Consider the following 22926-nt stretch of genomic DNA (forward strand, 5'->3'; position numbering starts at 1 on the left):
ACGTAGACAGTGATGGAAATGAAATCAAGGTAAAAGCAATCACTGCCGATTATGATAACACTGTTTATCATCCCGAAGAGGAACTCTAGAAGAAGAGAATTTGAATTACAATTTTTCATCATGTGAGAACACTGTGAGATAATGGATCATTGATGAATTGATGAAGAATTTGATGGGCAATGAACTTGGATCTATGCATACTGGCATGTTCGTCAACAGACAAAACACAACAATTAAAAATGTCAGCACTTCAACCATCTGTGGAACCCATTCGATTTATTGGTCAGAAATCAGAGAGTGGCAATACACCAACAATAAATGTTCCATTTAAATCTATTGTTAGTCATGCAATGGCATCAACTATTGTGGATCCGTTCAGTAATAAGAATGAAGATATTCCCTTCTCTCTCTTTCTATTTGGTGGTCAGATAAATAACAAAAGAAGTGACGGAATGTTTGAGTGTCGTATTGAAAAGATGGTTGCCTATGATGAGAAGGAAGTTCAAGATTTATTATTGGAAACAAAAGTTGCCAATAATTCAATGTTGACCATTACAGAATTTATCACTTGTGAGAAGAGGGATGGTTGTTGGCCATCTGCTCGATCTCATCATCAAATGGTTTATAGACCACCTAATGATGAACATATTGATGGAAGTTTGGTTTTATTTGGTGGACAAGATAGTCAATTTAAAGCACTTGGAGATTTATATGAATTTGATATTCATACTAGAGAGTGGAAACAAATAGTTGAACAATCTGGTCAATTGTGGCCTACTCGTAGACATGGACATTCAATGATATATAGACCTAGTAAGGACAGTCTTGTAATTTTGGGAGGTGTTGATACACTAAACAGAACTATTTTTGAACCATTCGAATATCTATTCCCTGAAAAAAAATGGAAAAAGATTGAATTAATAGCCAAGACTGGTAGTGCACTCTCCCTGACAAGCACTTCCTCTATTGATCCACTCTGTTTAAGGCCTCGTGCTAATCATTCTGCTGTTTTGTACAATGCTCAAAATTCAAGATTTGTTCAATTTCACACTTTGAACAATGCAGAAACTGTTGAGGATGGAACTCAAGATGTTATGATTATATTTGGAGGTAATAATGAACAGGATTATTACAATGACATGTTTTCTATCAATCTTGGTACTTTGAACGTCGATATTATTATGAGTTCGCATCGTATTAATGTCTATCCTCGAATGAAACATACGTGCATTATTACACGAGGTGAAAAGGCCTTGGTTATTGGTGGAAACAGAAAAGCCAGATATGATGAAATGAAAGTCGTCTCTGGAAAGACTTCAAAATCATTCTTCATGAGTGTTTTGGGAAGTATAGCACCAAAATCCAGCATTGATGCACCAATTCTCAATGGAATGGTAGCCAGAAATTTAATTACCGATTTTACTGTTAAAAATCAAGAAGCAGAACTTGATTTTAATGACATTTCACATCATACCACATGCAGTGTTTCTCCTTCATGCTTTATCTTTGTTGGTGGTCAATTCAATAATGTTGGCGAAAAGATGACCACCAATACAAAGAATGACAAGATTTGGGTTTGCAATTTGGGTCAGTACTCTGAAACTATTGAAAAATTACAGAATGCTGAACAAAAGAAAGAATTTGGAAAGGAGTTTTACAGAAGAATGCTAGACAATTTGGGAGAGTATGGACCTATCGGATATGATTTGAGAGTTAACGTACTCAATGAAAAGACGTTCCTTGTTCACAAATTTATGCTCTCCAGATTTGAATATTTTAGAAAGCTCATCAAAGAACACTCCTCTCATCAAGTTGGAGGCATTGTTGAGATACCAATTTCTGATGCTTCAGTTGATACAATCAGTAATGTCATTGACTACATTTATGGTATTGAACCACCAGTTTTTAGCAATCCAGAAGAAGTCCAAATCCTGACCAAATATTGTGAGAAACACTCTATGGGATCAATTGTCAAATATACTCATGGAAAGGTTTATCTCCAAAGATCGGATTATGAATCCTACTTGCCAGAAATTCAATTACTTTTATTCTTCAAGAGAGTGTACATGGGAGAATTCCCTGAATTGCATCAATATTTCAATTCTACTGTTCGTCTAATTACTCAAGGTGAAAATGCAGAAAACACCAATATTGATATTCAACTTCCTTTGCAAATTCTTGTAAATAATGATTTTTTCCATGGATGTTTAAGAGACTTGTATATCAAACACAAACTGCACGGTCAAGATTCTCAAAATTACATTATTGAAATTGATAATTCAATTTTCCCATTCCTCGACACTAGCTATTTTCCAATTATTGAAAGATATATTGCCACTCTCTATCAGGCACCAGTTCATATTTTTAGCTCTGAAGGAGAAGCTGTAGTTTCACAACTCATTCAATTATATTTGGTCAGTAATTTATTGAGTGATACATATATGGAAGTATTGATTATGGACTCAATCAAGAGAAGAATTTCATTTGAAAATGCATTCCAATTGTTATGTTTTGCTTATCAACATCAATCACCTAATGAAGTTGTATTCATTTACAATGAATGTATTCGAAAGTTGAAGGAAGTTATTCCGTTGGAAGATGTGAACAAAATAATCAATTTCCTCAATCAAGAATACGCCAAACAATTTGATATTTAATAATAAACATGTAGCATTTCCATAATAATAACAAACCAAAAGAGGTACTGTTATCTTGGATTCTATCCATGTAGATTATCACAACGAGAAAATTTCCAAACAAAAAAGCCAAAACAAAAAACAATGGTAGAATCTTCATTAAGTATCACAGACGGTATTGAATGGTTGAAGCAAGAACATCAACTTATCAGACAATTATTCGATTCATGGCATAACTCTCACATACAGCACGAACGAAATGCTATCGTTGAAAAGTTTATCAGTGAAATCTGTATCCATGCAAGTATTGAGGAAAGATATGTCTATCCATTAATTGAGGAGAAAGTTCGTGGTAGATATGGTAAACTATTATCAGATAGAAACTATCTCGATGACCAATTGAATAAGGAAATGCTTCAATTCCTAATGGACAATGTCAATGAATTGAAGAATGATAATGAAAGAAACATGTTCAATAAGGTAGTTGAGAAATTCATCACCATTGAAACTGATCACTTGAAACAAGAGGAGGATGATGTCTTTCCACTCTTGAAATTAGCACTCACATCTCAAGAGCTGAAAGAAATGTGTGACAATCTCAAGAATGGACGAACATCAGCTCCAACTCATCCTCATCCAATGAGCCCAATGAAGTTTGGTAGTAAAATCTTGCATCCAATTGCTGGAGCATTCGATAAGATTATGGATAATATGGGAATGGGTCTGAATCAACATTTAGATTTACCTCCACTTACTGAAACAATTGAAGAATCTGTCAGCACTCAAGCAAAACCATTATTGGAATTTGATACTCCAACTACAATTGGAAATGTTGAGAGTAAGCAAATGACTGATGTACCATTGACTACCTTGCAAGAACCAAAACAAAAACAACCAATCTATGTGGAGAATGAATCAATTTTCGATACTCCTTCTAATTTGTAAATATCTTGAATAAAAAACTGCATTGCAAATCTATTGTTTCAATCTTTGTTCATTCCTTGACATTTCAATTCATTTGGTTGTTATTTCATTACAGAACTGTTGGTTTATTTCTTTTTGGGATTGAAAGAATGAAAAGTCAAACCTGTTGATTGATCCTTAATAGGTTGTTCTGTCTGGTCAAATGAGTGGAAAGTCCAAGAAGAGGAAGAAATACTAGCCGAATGCATGTTTGATTTCTTAGGAGATTGTTCAGCAGAATTAACGGATGGATAGTTTGCAACAATTTGAATGGGTTGTGAATTATTGTTCGTCCAAACAGGAGGAGCAGTACCACTAACAATCTGTATTGTTGTTGCAGGTTTTCTTTCCTGTTGTGTTGAATTTGCAACATTGTTAGCAGTGGTACCTGTTGCTGCTGAGACATTCTTATTGGAAAGTGATGATTGCTGACTATTCGATTGTTGTTGTTGAATTGATAGAGTATTACTTGGAACACAACCTTCAAAATCAGAATTTGTAAAGGTTGGGAAATTGCTAGTTACAATAGATTTAGATGATTTGCTAACCTTGGCAGCTGAACCTTCTACATTATTTCCTGTGCTGTTTCTCTTTTTTGGATTTGGTGAATCGCTATTCTTCATCATTATTTGATTGGATGGCATGTAATCAATGTGTGATAATGGTTGTGCATAATTATTGGAATAGTCAGTAATTTTGAATTGACCTAAAGGAGGTTGAGAAACGTGGAATTGATGAGTAATATTCTTAGTAGCATTAGTTTGATTATTATTATTTACAATTTGAGTGGACGGTTGTGCCTTAATTGGTTCATAATTTGAAAATTGAATTGTTTGTGACTGATTAGTGGAAGGTTGATAGTTTGTAAATTTAGTATTGTTTGTTTTTTTCAGTGATGTTACATTTGGTTGTTGCACTGTTTGCTGTTCTGATAAATTAATTGTTGACATCATTGGTGGAGAAGATTGAATTGGTTGTTGTGGTTGTGGATTTGCAAAATTATGAAATGTAAAATTGTTTGGAATGTTTGATTCTTTTGGTTTGTTGTTCTTCTTCTTGGATTGACCTGGTTGCATGGGAGACGATTGATTGACTTGTTCAACAAAAACCAGTGGTTGATTATTTATCATTACCTGTTCCGAAATGGTAGTAGTTGTAATAGTGTTATTACCAATTGATTGTTGTTGAATTCGTTGTTGATGTTGTGGTTCAAAGACTTGTTGAGAATCATTTCCTCCTTGTTTGTTGAAATTATGGAACACTAGAGTTGTATTCATTCCATTGTTATTATTATTGGATGACATCAATGTTGTCTTTGATTGTTGTTGTTGAATGGATATCATATTATTAGAAGATGGAAGGAGGGAATAATTATTATTCAATGATGGTGATGATGTACTAGTGGTGGTGGTTATGATTGTTTGTTGTAAATTATTGTTATCCTCTCCATTCTGATTGATGGAGGATGTATTATTTCTATTCAGCATTGAAAGTATCACCGATTGATTGTTATTATTACTTGCACTCATCAGCATGATATTATTATTAGTCTTATTAATATTCATTTGTATCGATGGTGGTATATTCTCAAGAGTGTTGTTATCTTTTGATTGAATTGTTGATGTGATTGTTGTTGTTGGTGGTGGTGGTTGATAGTTTACATTTGAACAAGTATCATTGGTAAGGGTTTCTTCCCCTCCGCTTATTGGTAGAGTTGTTAAGTTATCATTGGTGGAAGCTTCTACATTCTGACCATCAGATGGTTCCATGACATTCCTCAGCAATGATGATGCCGATTCTGATTCTGATGCTGGCGATGGTGCAATATTATTGAATTGCTGACTTGTTGCTTGGCTCATTTTTTTATGCTATTTGCCATTTGGGTAGGGAAGTACAAATTTGTAGCATGTTCTAAAAAGCTCAAAAATTCGCAATAAGGAATAAGGGTTTGAATCTTTACAAATAATATTATAATGAGAATAAATTACATGGACAATTAACAATATAATAGGTCATTGTTGTAATTCGTTAACAATTTTACTAGAGAACGTCCTCATCATCATCAAACATGTTATTTGAACTCATTCCCTCACCAGACATGTCTTCTTCACTGGTGGGTGAATTAATAATGTCAATATATATCTCTGATTGTTGCTCTCTTTTAACTAAAAAATCAATTTCAACCTGAGACATTAAGCCATTACCATCAAATGATAAAGTATGATTGGTGGCAAATGCTGGTTTGTTTAAATAACTTTGGAAAGTAATCTTTACCTTGACTGTGAAATATCCCCAACCAAATCTTGTCAACTCAAATGGTGCTTTATCCACAACAACTACATTGGGTTTAAATGTTGGATGAAGTCTATATTCTACACTATGAATGAAATCCGAAACATTCTCTCGACTGTCCATTCTGACAAACATGGTCCACTTGTGAATGTTTTGATCCGACCTAGATATTACCGTATGCTCGTTTCCAATAAAGAATGACTTACGAATTGTTTGTGTCTGTACATATTCTCTTCTCTCCTTCTCCACTTCCAATCTTCTCATCTCGTATTGTTCTTTAAAAAGCATGGGTAGTACATTCCGAAGTGTTAAAAGAGGACGAATATTCTTTAACGTAATCAGTGAATTATTACCATCACTGAATGGGGCTCTACAACAGGGACATGCATTCATAGAACCATTACTAGCTAATAATCTTTCAATGCAAAATTTACAAAAGGTGTGACCACAGTGGAATCCTACAGGTTCGTATAATAAATTTAAACAGAGTGGACATTCAAAATCTGATATTACCGGATTACTGTTGTTGTTGTTATTACTACTATTTATCGGAGTGGTGTTATTTCCTGTGCTTGTTTGTTGACGTGATGTGGTTGTTGTTGTTAATGGATTCAGACTGTTGTTATTATTATTGATAAACATAATTTAAATTAATATTATATTAATGTACAAGGAAAGTTGATGAAAAAATCGAAAAATTGCAAAGCAACAGTTAGGAAATTGCTGCGTTTACTTTTTTTCTTTTTTTTATTTAAATTCGTTAAACAACATATCAAATTTCTGGTTATAAGCTTGAAACATGTTTTTTGATTAAAGATGACTTGCAAGGTTCACCACTGAGTTTGTTTGCTTTTTGGTATTATCAAGGAATTTCCTCTCTTATTTACAAATATGATTGGCGCAACAAAGTCATACAATTAAGGGTTTTACTTAAGTTCTGTAATTGTAATCAAAATGTTCAGTAGTTAATGTTCTTACTTCGTCGCCAAGTACCCACTATTAATAATAGTCTTGATGGAATCTTACCAAAGAAATAATAGAAGGTAACTAGAAGGATCGATACCAACAACCATTGGGCACCAACCTTTAATGAACACACCTGCTGTTACCCAGGTAATGAAAAACTTGTCGATTGGATGAACTAAAAAACACTTTGAAAAAAATATCATCATCGCCAAATTAGCTTGCACAAACAAGTTCGTTGCTGAATCTTTGATTATCCCATAGCACTCTAGACATTTAATGCTTCCACAACAAGGAATGACTTCAGGTACATCTGCTTCATCCTCTATCAGTGGTACTGAGCACGTTAATTTTCAGGAAATTGTTTCATCACTCCATAATGAAAATGCTATAGAATCAGCCCTTTACAAGGATGCTTCCAATGTTATCACTGATAGATTGGAGTTTGGCATTACTGTTGATGCTATTCTTGTTAAACCTAATGTTGAAGGAAGTAATGATACCGTTGTTGAAAAGATTTGCAATGCTGTCAATGAAAATGGTGTTTCTATGCTCAGATCAGCTCTCGGAACAACAGTCATTGATCAAGGTACTATTAGAGTTGTTATGCACAATGGTCGTGTTGAAGTTTGTGGACCAGGTAAGTTTTATTGTGGTTGTGATGAAATTTTTAACACATACTTTTGGATATTCTTCCAATATCATGTTGTGATGATCATTTCTACCATTATAATTTACATTGAAATAATAACAGGAAGATACATGAGAATTAATCCAAGAGCTCACTGGAGTGACACCTACAATTTGGAAAATGATGTTATTGTTCACGAAACTTTGAAAATTATTCGTATAAGAAAGGGTTATTATGGCTTGGCTAATTTGAACGGACAACCTTTAATTCTCGGAGAGGGTTTGCACGTTAGAAATACCAGATTATTCTCTTTTAAGGAAGCTAAGGAAATTAACCAAGAAAGAATTGAACATGGTACCATTAATATTTTGAGAATTCCTCAAGGGTACTATGGTAAGGTTATTGAGAATAACATTCCTAAATTGTTGAAGGCAGGTAATTATGTCGTTGATAGTGCTCTCTTCAGTTATCATGGTTTAGTTTCAATTAACGAAACTCATATCAAGCACTCTACCATTCAAATTATCAGAATTCCAAAGAGTTCTATTGGTTTAGTCACTGTTGGAACCAAGCCTTCATTATTGCAAGAAGGATTGTATATTTTCAATGATCAAAATGTTACTTATAATGGAATGAAGGATATTACAGACTCAGTAATTAGACATCCTCCAATTACTAGATTTAGAGTTACTTTGGGTGAGTTGGCTCTCTGTTGGTACAAGAGTGTCCCTGTCTTTATTTCTGGTGAGTAGTTTTTCTTGATTGTTATGATGATTTTAACACTTTTCAATCCAGAACCTCAAGTTTATGAAGTTAACAGTACTGACTTTTTATTCGAAAAGTGTGTACCTGTGAAAACCAAGACTATTATTTTGGGTTCATCAATGAGAATTATTGTTAATGAAGGTGAAGTTTGTGTTACTTACAAACGAGGTAAACTGGATATTCTTAATCCAGGTACCTTTGTTTTCACTAATGAATTGGATCGTACATTCGAATCATACATGTCAACTAGATTAATGTCCATTCCTTTGATTGAAGATGTTTCCAAGGAAACCTTCTTGAGATGTGACACTCGTGACTTTGTTGAAGTTGGTATTAGAGCTGCTGTTTCATTTAGAATTTCTGATCCAAAATTGACTTTAACTATTGGTAAGTAGTAGTATTTTTGAAAACAGTTCTTATATCTTCTCAGTTGGTAATGAAGCTCAAACCATCAAATTAATTAAGGATCAAAGTATTGCTGCTTTGCAAGCCATTGTTAGATCTACTGCATTGAATCAATTGGCTCAAAACAAGACCATTCCAGCCTCTGAACTTAAAGAACAAAATACTCAAACAAGTGATCACAGTGATCCTAATGTTTCTTCAAATCCATCAGCTCCACAATTCTTTGAAAACCTTCACGATGAATTCATTTCAAAACTCCATGACACCTTCAAGAAGAGTTATGGTATTGAAATTGATAATATCCGTATTGAAGATTTCCAAATTATAAATCAAGAATTGGCAACAAACATTTCCAAACAAGCCATCATTACTGCTGAAACCAGTACCAAATTGGCCAACTTGGAAGCTCAAAGAGAAATTGAATTGGCTGGTCAAGAAAGATTGAATTCTATCAACTCTATCAAGGCTACTGCTGAAGCTTTCAAATTAAAGACTGAAACTGAAGCCAAGAATAATGCTACCATTATTGAAGCTGAAACTAAGGCCATTGAAATCAAGACACTTGCCAAGGCCAGAGCTGAAGCTCTCACTATTGAAGCAGAAGCTGAAGCCAAAGCTATTGAAATTAAGGCTCTTGCTGAAAAGAAGAGAGCTGAATATTTGAGTTCAACTGAATTTGGTAAACAAGAAGCTCTCTTGACAAAACACCACGACATGGTTGTTCAAGCCATGAAGAGTGTTTCTCAAGTTGTTTACCTTCCTAGTGATGCAAATATGGGTTGCTTGCCTTTGCAAATGTTTGGCATGCAAGGTGGAATTCCTAATTTCGATAGTATTACTAAGGATGCTGGCAGAAGTAATGGTAGAAAAAAAGACTAAGACTCTAAGTAATTTGTAAATAAAATAGAAAAGATTGTAATAATTACATTTTTAATAAATATCAATCACTGCTTCCTCCATAAATCGGATAACAAAAAATCAACTGTTTCATGATTGATGTGTGACTTTTTGACTCTTCATCAAGCAAAAAACAAGACTGAAAACCAATAAGAATCAAAAAAATGATCACATCCACACTCCTCTTCTCTCTCCACATTGGAATCAGTTATTACAAACATTATTCCTTTGTGAGTGGATATAATCAAGTAATGGAAAAACACAAACAAACTTTTGTGACCGATGAAACTCTACTCACCATTCTATCACCCTATTTTCTATTGTTAATATTGGAAAATATTCTATCGAGTATATTATTGGATTTACCTATTGTATTATTATTGGCTATTAGTTTATTAATTGGTATGTGTATTAATCTATCATTATTAAAACAGTTTAAATATATATTAACATTTTATAACAATATATATAATCATCAAAATATTAACATTTTACAATCTATTATCAATATATATTTGTTTTTAATATATGAAAAGTTGGAGGATTATATTATAAGAAACCATCTCCTATTGTTAGTGTAGCGTCATCCTCATCAACATCATCCTCATTAACTATATATTCAATTGTGTCCAATCTTGTTATTGACAGTTTATTCATTTCACTTTTATTAATTGAATCAAGTGGAAATTTCTACAAAATCCTATTAGCAATCATGTATATTATTACTGCCTTTGGACTTGTCAAGACACTTTCCTATACCATCTACTATTCACATACTCAATTACTTGTCAAATTAGCTCAATTTTTCATTCCAATTAGAATTAATTCTGAAATTAGACAAATTGCTCATGATTTGTACAAATTTGATTTTAATTCTTTGATTGCCTATGTAATGACTTTATTTTCTATTGTAATTATATTGTTACCTTTGGCATCTGGTGGTCAGGAATTGAAAGGAAAGTTGATTATTTTATTTGGAACTAGTTTATTACAATTAGTTCATTTACCACAAATTCAACATTATTTACAAAAAGCAATTTCATTGGATGAATTTGTTAAATCTAAATTGACTAGTATTGTTCCTGTTGGTGGTAGTACTGAACATTCTCAACCAAAGACAAGCCAAGTAGTTTCGAATATTTCCTCCTCATCTTCTGTTAAAGAAAAGGCTAAATTATTCGAAAATAATAAGGAACAACCACAACAACAACCTATTGTTGAAAAGAAGCCAGTTATTGTCAAGAAACCAATTGAACAACCTTCAGCAACTAGTCAACCTGCTCAACCAAAACAAGTTTCCAAATTGGCCTCAACTAGTACAACATCTTCTACTATTGAAAAGGAACAACCAACCATTGTAAAACCTTCTACTGTAGTTGCCACTGAATCTATTTCTAAGAAACCAGTTGAAAAGCCTTCAAATAATATTCCAACTAGTCAACCAGAAATTTCTAAACCAATTATTCCAAAAGAAACAATTCCACCAAAAGAAGATACCAAATTAACTATCACACCATCAGAATCTTCTACTAATGCTGCCAATGTGAGTGGTGGTGTTAAAATTTCCAAACTCAATCTCTCACAACTTTCCAATATTCCACCTTCCACTGATAATGCAACTTCTGCTGAAACTCTTTCATCTGCCAGAGATTCTTCACGTGACAGTGGTTCTCTCTCAGCTAGACGTTCAGGTTCCTTTGTAAATATCATGAAAAATGTTCAATCTCCAAGGGATTCAATGAATTCACCTCGAAATACTTCAGCACTTGATGGAGTGACAAGTCCACGTGGTACTGCTTTGTTATCACCAAGAAATAGTAGTAATTTCAGTCAGATTGCTGAGAGAATGAAACAAAAATTGAATTTGAAACCTAAAGTTGAATCAAATGGGCCAGTGGTTGAAAGTTCATCTACTCAATTGGGACAAACTCAAAAATTGCATGAATCTCCTAATACTATGGACAAATTCAAGAAGGCTAAACTGGCTCAACCTCGTAAAGAACGTACACGTGCCAATGTCAAACAATTACTCAATAACGTCCAAGAATCCAATGAAAATTTAATAGAGCTACCTAAACAAGACGATTTTGAAAAATTAGAACAAGCATCTAAAAATGAAAAGAAATTTGGACTCACCAATCCAATCTTTAGATTACCTCCTCCTCAATCATCTATTTTACCATCTGCATCCTCAACTGTTGAAGAAAAAGAAGAAAAAAAGGTTAATCTCGATAAGGTTATTGGAAAATCAAAACAACAACAAGGAATGGGTGGAATTGACTTACAATCTGTATTGAATGCAAGAAACAAATTAAAGAAAACAGGAGAAGAATTGAAATAAATATCCAATAAAACATTTCCATCAAAAATCATTAAAATGTCATTTTGAAATCGTCAACTTTCTAGAAAAAAAATGCTAACGAAACTAAAGAACTCTTTCAGAAAGAAGGGAGCATCCAATTCTACTGAAGAATCGTCTTCCTCCTCTGAAAACATTGGTAATCAGTCCATTACTAGATCATTTCACAATTTAATTCAAGACAAAACAGAAAAAACTCAAGAAGTGAAAGAAACTAAACAACGAAGAGAAAGTGAAGGATATCTATTGTTACATTTGATAGGAGCAAGTAATTTACCATCGGCTGATGCTAACGGATTGTCAGGTATGTTGTGATGAAAAAAATTGATGAATTTTAATTGATGATGAAAATTTGATGGATGACATTTAGATCCATTCTGTAGTATCAAGATTAAAAACACAGGTCTCAGTGAATCAGAGGAACAATATCAAAAAACTGAAGTAATTAAGAAAGAATTGAATCCACATTGGAATTCATTCTTTTTCTTTGATGTGATTGAATTTAATGGAACTTTTGTAGAGTTTGAGGTTTATGATTATGATAGACTTTCAAAGAATGAGTAGGTTTTTATTTACTTTGGTTGAATTTTCTAATTTTGGAAATTTTACAAAACAATTTAAATAATTTAAAATATTTAAAAATATAAATTTAAAACAACAAGTTTATTGGGAGGATGTGCATTTAATATTAAACTATTAACACCATGTGTTCAAACAGAATTATCTATTGGATTAGATACTAAAGGAACAGTTGACTGTAACATGATGTACATTCCACAAACAACTTTTGGTTTCTTGATGAAGAAATGTATTGAAACAAAGAACATGTACATTGATAGGGATTTCCCTGCCACCACTACATCCATTTGTCATAATGAAACCTTTTTATCAAGTAAGGGAATTGACCCTTCTTCCATTAGTAAGTTTTTCACACATACACACACTTTAAAATTCTTAAAATTCTTCATAATTTCAAACGCACAGATTGGATGAGACCTAAAGAATTCTGTAAAGGATCTCTGAGACCAGAACTTTTCCTAGCAGGTGTTGAACCAGCAGATATCAGACAAGGTAAAATTGGTGATTGTTACTTTTTGGGAGCTATTGCAGTTGCAGCATTGCATCCAAAATTAATCAAATCCTTGTTTATTCCATCTGCCTATAATGAATATGGTATCTATCAGATTAAAATGTTTTATAATGGTATTTGGCAAGAGGTCATTATTGATGATTATGTTCCAGTGGTTGTCTCTTCAAAGATTGAACAAAAATCAAGAAGTAATTATGCACCACTTTTTGTAAGATCAACTGATTTGGAAGAATTATGGGTAATTTTATTGGAAAAGGCATATGCTAAATTACATGGATCATATGAAGATATTGAAGGTGCTCATTCAATTCGTGAAGCATTTGAACATTTAACTGGTGGTTGGTCAGATGCTATCGAATTAGCTCCATACATGAACGGTAAAAAATCAAATACTGACCTATTTAATAACATGTTGGAATGGAAAAAGAATAGACATTTGATGGCAACTTCAACTGCTAGTGATAATGATTTTGATTTTGAGAATTATCTTGTTCCTAATGATAATGGTATAGTTCCAAAACATGCCTATTCAATTCTAGATGTTCGTTATGTTTCAAAAGAGGAAAGTCCTGAAAATATTCCATATCAACTTGTCAAATTGAGAAATACATGGGGTAAAACTGAGTGGAAAGGTAAATTCGCTGATGATTGGGAAGGATGGACTGATGCATTGGCTAAAAAACTCAATCAGGTTAATAGTGATGATGGTTCTTTCTGGATGAGCATTGATGATTACGTTGAACAATTTAATTACTTGTACATTTGTCGTGTTCCAATCACTGATGGATTTATTAGAGAAATTTCAGCAATTCCAGTTGATTTGGATATTAAAAAGATGATTAAGGAAAGAGCTAGTAATGCACACATTATTTTCGATAAGAGAGGAGGAGCATGTGAGTGGAATCAAGAACTTTATCAAAATGCAGGTGGACAAATTTATTTCAAGGAGAGTTTCTTCCAAAACCCACAATTTAGATTGACCATTGATTTACCACCATCTTTAGCGAATCAAGATGATACAGCAAGTATTTCAGATTTTAAATCAAACATGATTCGTATCATTGTTTCTATTCGTATAGTTGACGATGAAAAGACAAAGGATGCCAAACGAAAGAAACAAACCAAACCAAATCCTCTAGGTCTATACGTTTTCAGAAATAGAAAGGCACAAAAATCTGGCAAGTATGCCTTAATGGACTTTCCAGATAATGCAGCTGATAGAGTTGGAGAAACCAACATGAAGAAATTGAGTCGTGATGCTGTGGAAATTTATCTCCCAAGACCAAATCCAAAGAAATACGAACAGGAGAAACAAGAAGGATTGCACGATTATACCATTGTGGCAAGTCGTTGGTATCCTAATACAGAAGGTTCATTTGCTATTCAAGTTTGTTCAGATTACAAACATTTACAGTTTGAGGCAATTGATGGATCTCAATCAGCAGCTGCATTTTGTAAAAAGGTTATTAAGAGTGAGTGGAATGGAGTGGACTCATGTGGAGCTCATTGGCAAACATCAACCTTTTCTACCAATCCAAAATTCCTTATTCAATGTAAGGAAATTCCTAACCACCCACAAGGTAGTGAAGATTCTCAATTTATTAGAAATGCTGTGAATATTTATGTGGAATCTGAGAATGGAAAGATACCATTCTTTCCCTATGTAGTTTCATTGGTCAAGTTTAAAAAGTGGATGCAACAATCTGTACTGCAACCAATCACTGAAGATCAATGTGTTCTATTTCCACCTAATGGAAATGAGTTCTTTACCATTCGTCATTCTTTTGATTGTGAGTTGGCCTGCAGAAGAGATAAACCAGTTTCATACTTGCTCATCTTGGGAACACCTTACAAGATGGCTGGAAAATTTACAATTGTTGTTAAGGCTGAACAAGAAATTACTATTGAACAAGTTTCACTCTAATACAATAATTTATTAATTTACAATTAAAAAAAAATGTTAATGATTAGTACAATAGTTTGGATTTTCAGTTGGAATTTGATTTTTTATTCCTTACTGGATACTTTCTTTGTGTAGGATTGTTGCCCTCGATAATATAAGTGGAATAGTAAAAAAAGATTAGATAAGCTAATTGGAAAATATTATAAAATCCATTTATAAGAAATCAAGAGTTTCTTCTGTTGTGTGATGAGTGTGAGAATGAGAGGAATGATGGTTACGAGAGTGATCCATGAGGGAACCAACAATTTCATCATCCTTACTCATGTATGAACTGAAACGGAGATGACTCAAGAGGGCATCCTTCAATTGATTAATGTTTTGTTCTTCAAGATTGGCGCTCTTTTCCTCCTTTTCTTCCTTTTCACCACTTTCTGCCTTCTCTAAAGTGTATGATCTCAGAGTTGGGAAGAAGGTAATATATTGCTTTTGAGCCAACTCGGCAACATATTGCTCAATACCTGTATATTCATCTTTTGGTTTCTTTTCGAGATAGATTAAAAAGTAAACATAATTCCACATGTTGTGTTCCTTCTTAATGTGTCCTTCAAAGGTAATACCTTCATTGGCACGAACGTCGAATCTGGACTTTTCATTAGAACATATAAAGCAGAAACCTGACTTTTCCTCATCCAATTCTTGTTTCTCTTCTCTTCTTTCACTGAAACTTTCAAGCACAATACCGAAAACAACATTGACCAAAATAATGATAATCAAGAGTGAAAAGTACAAATCAATAAAGATACGGGTGACATCAAGTGGGTATGGATCAGTAATATCTTCCCAGAAACCACCTCCACGAAGACCATAATTGACAATGGACATGAAGCATGTTAATGTTTCCTTACAAACAATAACCTTGTTGAAAACAAACTGATCATACTTGAAGGAAAACATGAGGAAGGTGTGAACAATCATGGCAAATGCAGTCAAGACACCAGTGTAGAATAACTTTTCATAATTTTGACCAATGGCAACAATAATATCCAATAAACCATCAGGAGATAAGAAGATTATTTCAAATGTCAATATAATATATGCCAAAGGTGTTACAAATATACCAATCAAAATCATGCAGAAATAGATTAAAATCCACCACAAGTAAGGATCTTGAGCAGTGTACAGGGCAAACTTTCTGAAAAATTCACGATCCTTATGCAATGTATCCCACGATTGATCCTTCTCCAGTTTGAATTTCTTCTTAATGTTCAACATTAGGAAGAAGTACAAGTGTATTCCCAATAATCCAAAGGTTAACAATAATAGTATGAGACCCAATATTTCAACCACAATACCAATAGGCATATAATTAAAACTATTTCTATACTGTATGCCATCTGGTAGGGCAATACCTGGAACAACTACTGGACCAGAAATTGAATCAAACTGTTTAGTATATGTAGCAGTGACCAGAATATTAATGAGTACTGCAATCAAAAACACTCCAACCTTAATCTTGTACCAATTCTTTTCTATAAATTTCCATCCTCTTGCTTTCAAACTATTTGGATTGTCCATAAGACTCTTCAAGTGCATCATTTCAATTCTTGCAATTTGATAAGTCCAATCAAAGAGGGATTTCACCTTGGTTTGTGGAGATTCTCTGTTACAGCTTTCAACAAACTCATCCTTGGTAGATTCTTGTAAATGTCTACATTGTTTGATGATTTTAAAGTGAACGATTTCTAATTGGTTATCTCTAATGACTTCTATGGTACCAACTCTTGATTCATAGTAATTGAGCCATGCCTTTTCTCCTTCATCCATTTGACTAATAGTCTTGTCTTCCGAGTCAAGATAGTCTGGAGTAATTTCATTGAAATCAAAGTCCAAATATTTAAGGAGAATGAAAATAGAAATACCAATGTTTTGGGATTTCTTGATGCAAGTACGAACATCAGCAGGATTAGGCGTTTCTGTCTTGTTTTCAAAAGCAAGTATTTTCTTGATTTTTTCCTTATATTCTGAATGACCGTCTGTGAATAAAATCATGAGTTTGCATAATGACTTGAAATCTAGGGACTTTTTGATATGATTCTTTGAAATTTTGTTACCACCTTCTAACATACTGGTAAGAAGAATGATAATCTTTTCAATCAGCTCTAGTTCATCCTCAACCTTCAAGTGATCAACAAATTCACCTTCCAAATCGTCATCTGGGAAGTCCATATCCTTATCTTCTGGATCAAGAGATTTTCTACCCAAAATTTCATTAATGACAGTCATTAATCTGGTTGAGGAGGCAAGTTCAATAGATGTTTCAATACAAGGACCTTGAATCATTTCATTGAGAGTATCGAATGCTTGAATAAAGTTTTCAGCACTGTCTTCGCTCAAATACTTGAACAAACCCAAAACATAGTCAATACATTCGGAAACTAGATTTACGGAAATCTTATTGAAAGGTTGATTGTAGAGCATTTGTTGATTTGGCAAGTAGTGACCTTCACACAACAACTTTAAAAAGAGCAAGACATCCTTTGCATTGGTTGTATCATGTTGAGCATCTTGGGAATTATTTCTCTTTCTTATAGAGAAGTATTCCTTAACTTCGTAGGTTGATTGTCTGAGACGGTTCTTCATGGCCATAAAGAATGACTCATAATTGCCACTTCTGACAATAGTACCAACAACCTTTCTGGTTTCAACTGAGGTCAACATTTCATGAGAGAGTTTGAGAGCTGGAACAACAATTTCATAATCCGCTGTCAAAAGTTGCAAGACCAATTCTGGTATTCCATTTTCAACAGAAAATTCTGGCTTTTGATCTTTGATAGCATACTTGATGGTTTCAATAGCTCCAATAAAGGTCTCAACTAAATCTTTGGTAATACCAATGGACATGATTCTTTGTAAAACCCCAATTAGTGTCTTGAATTGACCTTCATAGGCGTTAACAAACAATTTGGCCAGATCTGAGAAGATTGATTCTGCACTTTGAGCTTGAATTGATTCAATGAAAAGCTTGAAACGTTTGGCTACTTCGTTACCAACATCAACTGTGAGTGCCTTGTTTTGAATGGCTTGTGGTGGAACAATCTTGACAAGGGCATTTCTCTTTACTTGCAAGAACTTGACCTCCAATTCGTGGGAAATTCTTGTACGTTGGTGAATTTCATAAAAGCACTTATCAATATCCTTTCTATAGTTTTCATTAGCAGTATATTTGTACAATTCTATGAGGTTGGTCAAAATTTCTTCAATAATTTGCAATGTATCACTCTCGTTGGACTCTTTTGCATTGGAGAGAGTTTCTTTGGAATAATAATTAATAAAGTAATTAGTCAGGAGTGGAATAATAATTGAATAAATGTACTTTTCACTGACATAGTACTCGGCACTAATATCATCATTGTCATCCTGAGGAAGATCATTTCTGAGTGGAGGTAATTGATACGTGACATCTCTTTCTAATTTACAAATATTTCTACCCTTGCAGTCAATATAATATTTAATTTCTTCCTTGATTCTCTTGAAGAGACGCCAAATAGTAGTATTGGCAATAACGTCATTGGATTTCTTCTCTGTATTAATGTATAATTCGTTGAGCAAGCTCATGAGAGGATCTCTTACTAGAGGAATCAACTTTTCAGATAATAAAGAAATACAATCATCAAATGACAAGATGGATTGAATTTTGACTTCTGCCTCCTTTACGGTACCCAAGGTACAATCACTGAGTAAGTATAACATGTTAATGTGATAGTTCAAAAGAGAACCTGAAACTTTGTATTCCTTGTTGAGAATTCTTTGTCTTCTCTCCTCTATACCAACATCATCGTTGAAGAGAACAATGATATCTTTTCTTTCTGTTGAAAGGTAGATGGCAATAATATCTTGGTTTCTTTGTAAATTGGAAGTACCAATTCTCGTTAAAACTCTTAAAAAGTTTAAATGCCAAGACTTTTTACCCAACTCTCCAATCTTGTCAATATATTTGTGGATAAGTTTTTCGTCCAAGTTGATGAGGAGTTGCTTATTATCTCTCACAATTTCACATAACAATTCACTGGTATCTAATTTATCGGAGAAGATACCAATCAAAAAGGCAATGTGAGAGAAGAGCTCTGATTGATTTTCAGTATTACTTCTAACAAATTCTGTCAGCACTAAAACCGCTTTTTGATAAATATTACTCTTGATGTTTTCTGGGTAAATTTTAGTGAGGCAGAGAATCATGAGTTCGTGAATTTGCAAATTTCTCAGAATGCTTTGAGCACTATGGCCATACTTTTTCACGTCGGCAAGAATTCCCTTGATGGTATTCTTGAATTCCTTATATTCTTTAGAATCTCTACCACCAGAGAAAGTGGCATTATTGACCAGATTGTTCAACTTGTTATAATAATTGAAAATAGTTTCATAGGATTGGACTAACTTTGGTGTGGTCAATAAAACTAATCTTTCCAAGTTATTCTTCAATTCAATATCTTGCATGGATGAACGAAGTAAAATCTTGAGAGCCTTGATTGGAAGTTCATTATTTTGATACTTGAGTAAGAAGAGCATTGTTGGAATGAATTTTAAAGGAGGAAGACTTGAATTGCTATGAGTATAATCTGTCTTATCAAATTGGAAGAATGAAATATTCTTAATCTTCATCGCTAAAGTATCCATCATTCTGGTGTTATTGTCGTCAGACTTGGCTTTGAAAAAGTCAAGAATCAAACTAATACGATAGTCAATACGCATATCAATAACATAGAGTAGAATGTCACAAATTCTATTCTTAATCTTGATAATTAGACGATTGTTTTCCGAATCTACAAAGTTCAACTCTTCGTTGGCATCAGTTGTGGCCTTTAGGGTTGCCAATAATAAGTGAATAATGTTGGAAATTTCTTCCTGATCAGTGGTATAACTTTCGTCCAACTTTTTGTGTTCCAAATCATCACCATATGGATTGTAAGCTCTGTACAAGAAGAGTTTGTGGCAAATCTTAACTAATTGATAGCTAAACCATTGATCTTGGTTGGTAGTGAGTTTTCTATTGGCAGAAACGAAAAAGTGTTTGTAAATAAAGTCCTTCAGTCTCTTATGTTGATATCTGTAATCTTCAAAGGTAGTAGTGGTTCTAAGTGTACTGTTACTGTTTGTCCACTTTCTAGTAAGTTTAATTGCAGGTACTTGTTCAATACCAACAGCATCAACATACAAATATTCCATCAAATTGGAAAAAGCAGAACGAATACTCAGAGGAGCAGTTGCATCTTCAATACATTTCAATACCAAATCGTATGGGAAAATTCTTTGAACAAAGGGAATAGCCATTGTATTCTTACCAGAACACAATGAGGCGAAAAATCTGATTGAGCTTATCATAAATTCGAAATATTCAGTCTCACAAAAGTGTTTAAGTGATTTGGTTTCACCTGTTGAAGGGATATCCACAATAGGTTTCCCCTCCTCAATTCTTGGTACAATGAAAAGTCTTGGATGTTTTTGGATGGCATCAGATAAAAGTTCTACCAATCTGTTTTGATTCTTTTGGATTGGTCTTTCCTCACATTTACATAAAATTGTCAAAAGTTTGAGGTAGAGATCCTTCTTTCTGGTATTTTCAACTAAAAGATTGAAAAATCCCTCAATTTGACTCGATGAAATACTGTCCAATAGCTCCATATTATCCTTAATCATACCAATCAAAAGTTCTGTATTGGTCTGACCAATAGAGTTGGCAAAATCTTTGGAAGAGTTTAGGACAACTTCTGAAGATTCTCCCAAGATGTGATTTTGTAATTCGTGGAAATACTTTTCAAAGACGTATAAACTGTTTGGTACGTGAAGAAGTGTAATTTGTCTGATAGATCTGAAACTATATTGATAAAGTTGATCCCATTTGTCATCCTTGCCAAATATTTCACCAGAATCCTTGATAACTTGCATAATAGTGTCAATGAGACCAATATCTCTGAATGCAGATTGCCTCTCAGGATATGGAATACCTTCTCTTTTCATTACATCTTGTTGAGTACTTTCAGTACAAAATCTGATAATGTGACGTAACATTTCTAAAACAGATTCAATGTCAACACGTTGTGGTTGTTGAATGGATGTTTCCTTTTTCATCTTTCTAAAGTTACTCACAATTCTAAAAATTTGATAAACAATAGTAAAGTCCTTCAATTCCTTCTCTGAAGCTAAAAAGATAGAAAAAACATCTGTTTCCTTTTTTCTATAATCAAAAGTCAAATCTATAAACATGGTATTATCATTTACATTGAACATTTGTGGAGCAAGAGAGCTACGTCTATTTGATACAGAGTCTTTTCTGAAAAGACTTCCACGACCACTTCCAGTATTATTCGAATCATTCTTTGAAGATCTTTCTGCTGCGTGAAGCCATGTGTCAGTTCTCAAGTGACGAATTCTGACAAGATTTTTTCTTTCAACAGGTTGACCATATCCAACGGCCTCTGATGCACCAACTTCAGGTGAGTGCAATGTGAAGAGAGTATCGTCGTTGGCCTCTTTGATTAGACCAGGTCTAAGAACTTGTTTTAAGGTTTTCTTAATTTTCAACCAACCACGTGCTGTTTGAGAACCATCATTAGCATCTGAAACTTCAGTCTTTTGAATACATAGATATTGTCCTGAAGGCAAGTGTTTTAACCTGAAAGGCACACTATATCTGACGAAACCGCCTTTGAATTTATCCACATTTTCAATCTCGAATAAAGCGTTCACAGATGAGAGAGCATATTTCTCAGTAAATAATTTTACAAACTCCTTTTGTTGGAATAAATACCCTTCAGCATCCTTGTGAAACAATCTGATAACATCTCCAGTTTTTAAATAAGCCTTTGCTGAATAGACTGAATAGGGTGTATACAGATTAATTCTCCAAACATTTGATGAATTAGATGCTGTAGCATTCACTTCATTTCTATTATCTCTATTCACTAAAGGTTTGTTATAAACCACTTGTGAAAAGTGGAGAGTATGTTTTGATTTTTCATTGAATAGAACAATCTTATCGGACAATCTTACAGGTTCATTCTCTTGTCTAAATTTGAAATGTGGCATAATTTGAAAGAATGTTCTACTTCCACTAGTTGCCAATGAAATTGCAATACAAGCCTTTTCTAATTCTGCATTGGTACGAAGAACTGTTAAATATTCTTGTGATTGTACGTGTAATAATTGAATTCTAGCACCGTATGATACTACTTTTCCGAGAGCCTATAATGTATTCCGACAAATCATAGAATGTTATATCAAATATGAAATCCAAAAAAAAATTATTTATCCAATTAATCAAATAATTAATAGAATGAACATTTTTTTTCAATTGTTTTTTTAAAAATTATTAATTTGTGTAACATTCTACTAATACATACCTTTTGGGCTTCTATTATATTTTGTTGTTCTTCTCTTTCCATTTTGATTTTCAACTTTTTAGATTCTACACTCTTCTCTGGATGTTTATTCGAGTTGATCATTGAGAGAATATTCTTTCCGTACTTCATGGATGTTCTTCTGGAGGCAAATAGAGCCTCTCCCAAGGCACTTGTTGAAGACATCTTGTTATCCACAAATTCATTATATCTTTTGAGAGCCGAATAGGAACCTCCCTTCATGACTACGAATAAACTTTCCTTTGAACTTGCTGATTGACTATCAATTTCTGATGATGAAGTGAATGGAGTTGCTCCACATCGAATTGGATTTAATCCTCTAATTGAAAGATAGGATTTTTCATCTTCGTATACTAGAGAAATAACATCTCCATATCGAAGGAATAAATTTTGATTAGAATTTGATGAGGATGATGTAATAGATGACGAAACGATGGCAATTGATGAATTACTAGAATTTGTTGTTGTTGTATTGGAATTGTTGGAGAGGAGAAGAGACTGCTGATTGCTAGAGTTGGCTGCCTGCAATGCCACAGACATCAACATTGAATTGTTCGCTGAAAGTGCAGACATTTTTTGTTTTGATGGGTGACTTTCAGTTCATCAC

General features: G+C 33.6%; 8 protein-coding genes across 8 annotated transcripts; 5 read left to right on the forward strand and 3 right to left on the reverse strand.

Moving 5' to 3' along the window:
- Positions 1-179: 179 nt before the first annotated feature.
- On the forward strand, positions 180-2683 carry NAEGRDRAFT_56956 (uncharacterized protein; the record flags this gene model as incomplete). Its single annotated transcript, XM_002681662.1, has 1 exon — positions 180-2683. One exon carries the CDS (start codon positions 180-182, stop codon positions 2655-2657), a length of 2478 nt encoding a protein of 825 aa, XP_002681708.1. The 3' UTR covers positions 2658-2683.
- A 97-nt stretch (positions 2684-2780) lies between these two features.
- Positions 2781-3581, forward strand: NAEGRDRAFT_46265 (uncharacterized protein; the record flags this gene model as incomplete). Its single annotated transcript, XM_002681663.1, has 1 exon — positions 2781-3581. One exon carries the CDS (start codon positions 2781-2783, stop codon positions 3579-3581), a length of 801 nt encoding a protein of 266 aa, XP_002681709.1.
- An 81-nt stretch (positions 3582-3662) lies between these two features.
- NAEGRDRAFT_56957 (uncharacterized protein) lies at positions 3663-5458 on the reverse strand (the record flags this gene model as incomplete). The annotated part of the gene is made up of 1 exon (XM_002681828.1): positions 3663-5458. One exon carries the CDS (start codon positions 5456-5458, stop codon positions 3686-3688), a length of 1773 nt encoding a protein of 590 aa, XP_002681874.1. The 3' UTR covers positions 3663-3685.
- Positions 5459-5639: 181 nt separating this feature from the next.
- NAEGRDRAFT_63139 (uncharacterized protein) lies at positions 5640-6533 on the reverse strand (the record flags this gene model as incomplete). The annotated part of the gene is made up of 1 exon (XM_002681829.1): positions 5640-6533. The coding sequence occupies one exon, from the start codon at positions 6531-6533 to the stop codon at positions 5640-5642; it is 894 nt and encodes a 297-aa protein (XP_002681875.1).
- A 522-nt stretch (positions 6534-7055) lies between these two features.
- Positions 7056-9572, forward strand: NAEGRDRAFT_78343 (prohibitin domain-containing protein). Its single transcript, XM_002681664.1, has 4 exons — positions 7056-7494; positions 7609-8229; positions 8281-8637; positions 8681-9572. The coding sequence occupies exons 1-4, from the start codon at positions 7134-7136 to the stop codon at positions 9532-9534; spliced, it is 2193 nt and encodes a 730-aa protein (XP_002681710.1). The 5' UTR covers positions 7056-7133; the 3' UTR covers positions 9535-9572.
- Positions 9573-9855: 283 nt separating this feature from the next.
- On the forward strand, positions 9856-11893 carry NAEGRDRAFT_78344 (uncharacterized protein; the record flags this gene model as incomplete). Its single annotated transcript, XM_002681665.1, has 2 exons — positions 9856-9954; positions 10089-11893. The coding sequence occupies exon 2, from the start codon at positions 10265-10267 to the stop codon at positions 11891-11893; it is 1629 nt and encodes a 542-aa protein (XP_002681711.1). The 5' UTR covers positions 9856-9954; positions 10089-10264.
- Positions 11894-11965: 72 nt separating this feature from the next.
- On the forward strand, positions 11966-14925 carry NAEGRDRAFT_63142 (uncharacterized protein; the record flags this gene model as incomplete). The annotated part of the gene is made up of 4 exons (XM_002681666.1): positions 11966-12215; positions 12282-12471; positions 12574-12830; positions 12896-14925. The coding sequence occupies 4 exons, from the start codon at positions 11966-11968 to the stop codon at positions 14923-14925; spliced, it is 2727 nt and encodes a 908-aa protein (XP_002681712.1).
- A 192-nt stretch (positions 14926-15117) lies between these two features.
- On the reverse strand, positions 15118-22892 carry NAEGRDRAFT_78345 (inositol 1,4,5-triphosphate receptor 2; the record flags this gene model as incomplete). Its single annotated transcript, XM_002681830.1, has 2 exons — positions 15118-22143; positions 22302-22892. 2 exons carry the CDS (start codon positions 22890-22892, stop codon positions 15118-15120), a joined length of 7617 nt encoding a protein of 2538 aa, XP_002681876.1.
- Between the last annotated feature and the right edge of the window lie 34 nt (positions 22893-22926).

This window comes from Naegleria gruberi (genome assembly GCF_000004985.1).
Source record: "Naegleria gruberi genomic scaffold NAEGRscaffold_5, whole genome shotgun sequence".
NCBI lineage: Eukaryota > Heterolobosea > Eutetramitea > Acrasida > Naegleriidae > Naegleria > Naegleria gruberi.

Coding starts and splice junctions, on each gene's coding strand:
- NAEGRDRAFT_78343 (XM_002681664.1), top strand. CDS start 7,134: ATGCTTCCACAACAAGGAATGACTTCAGGTACATCTGCTTCATCCTCT. Junction 7,495..7,608: donor TGTTGAAGTTTGTGGACCAG/GTAAGTTTTATT, acceptor AAATAATAACAG/GAAGATACATGAGAATTAAT. Junction 8,638..8,680: donor AAAATTGACTTTAACTATTG/GTAAGTAGTAGT, acceptor ATATCTTCTCAG/TTGGTAATGAAGCTCAAACC.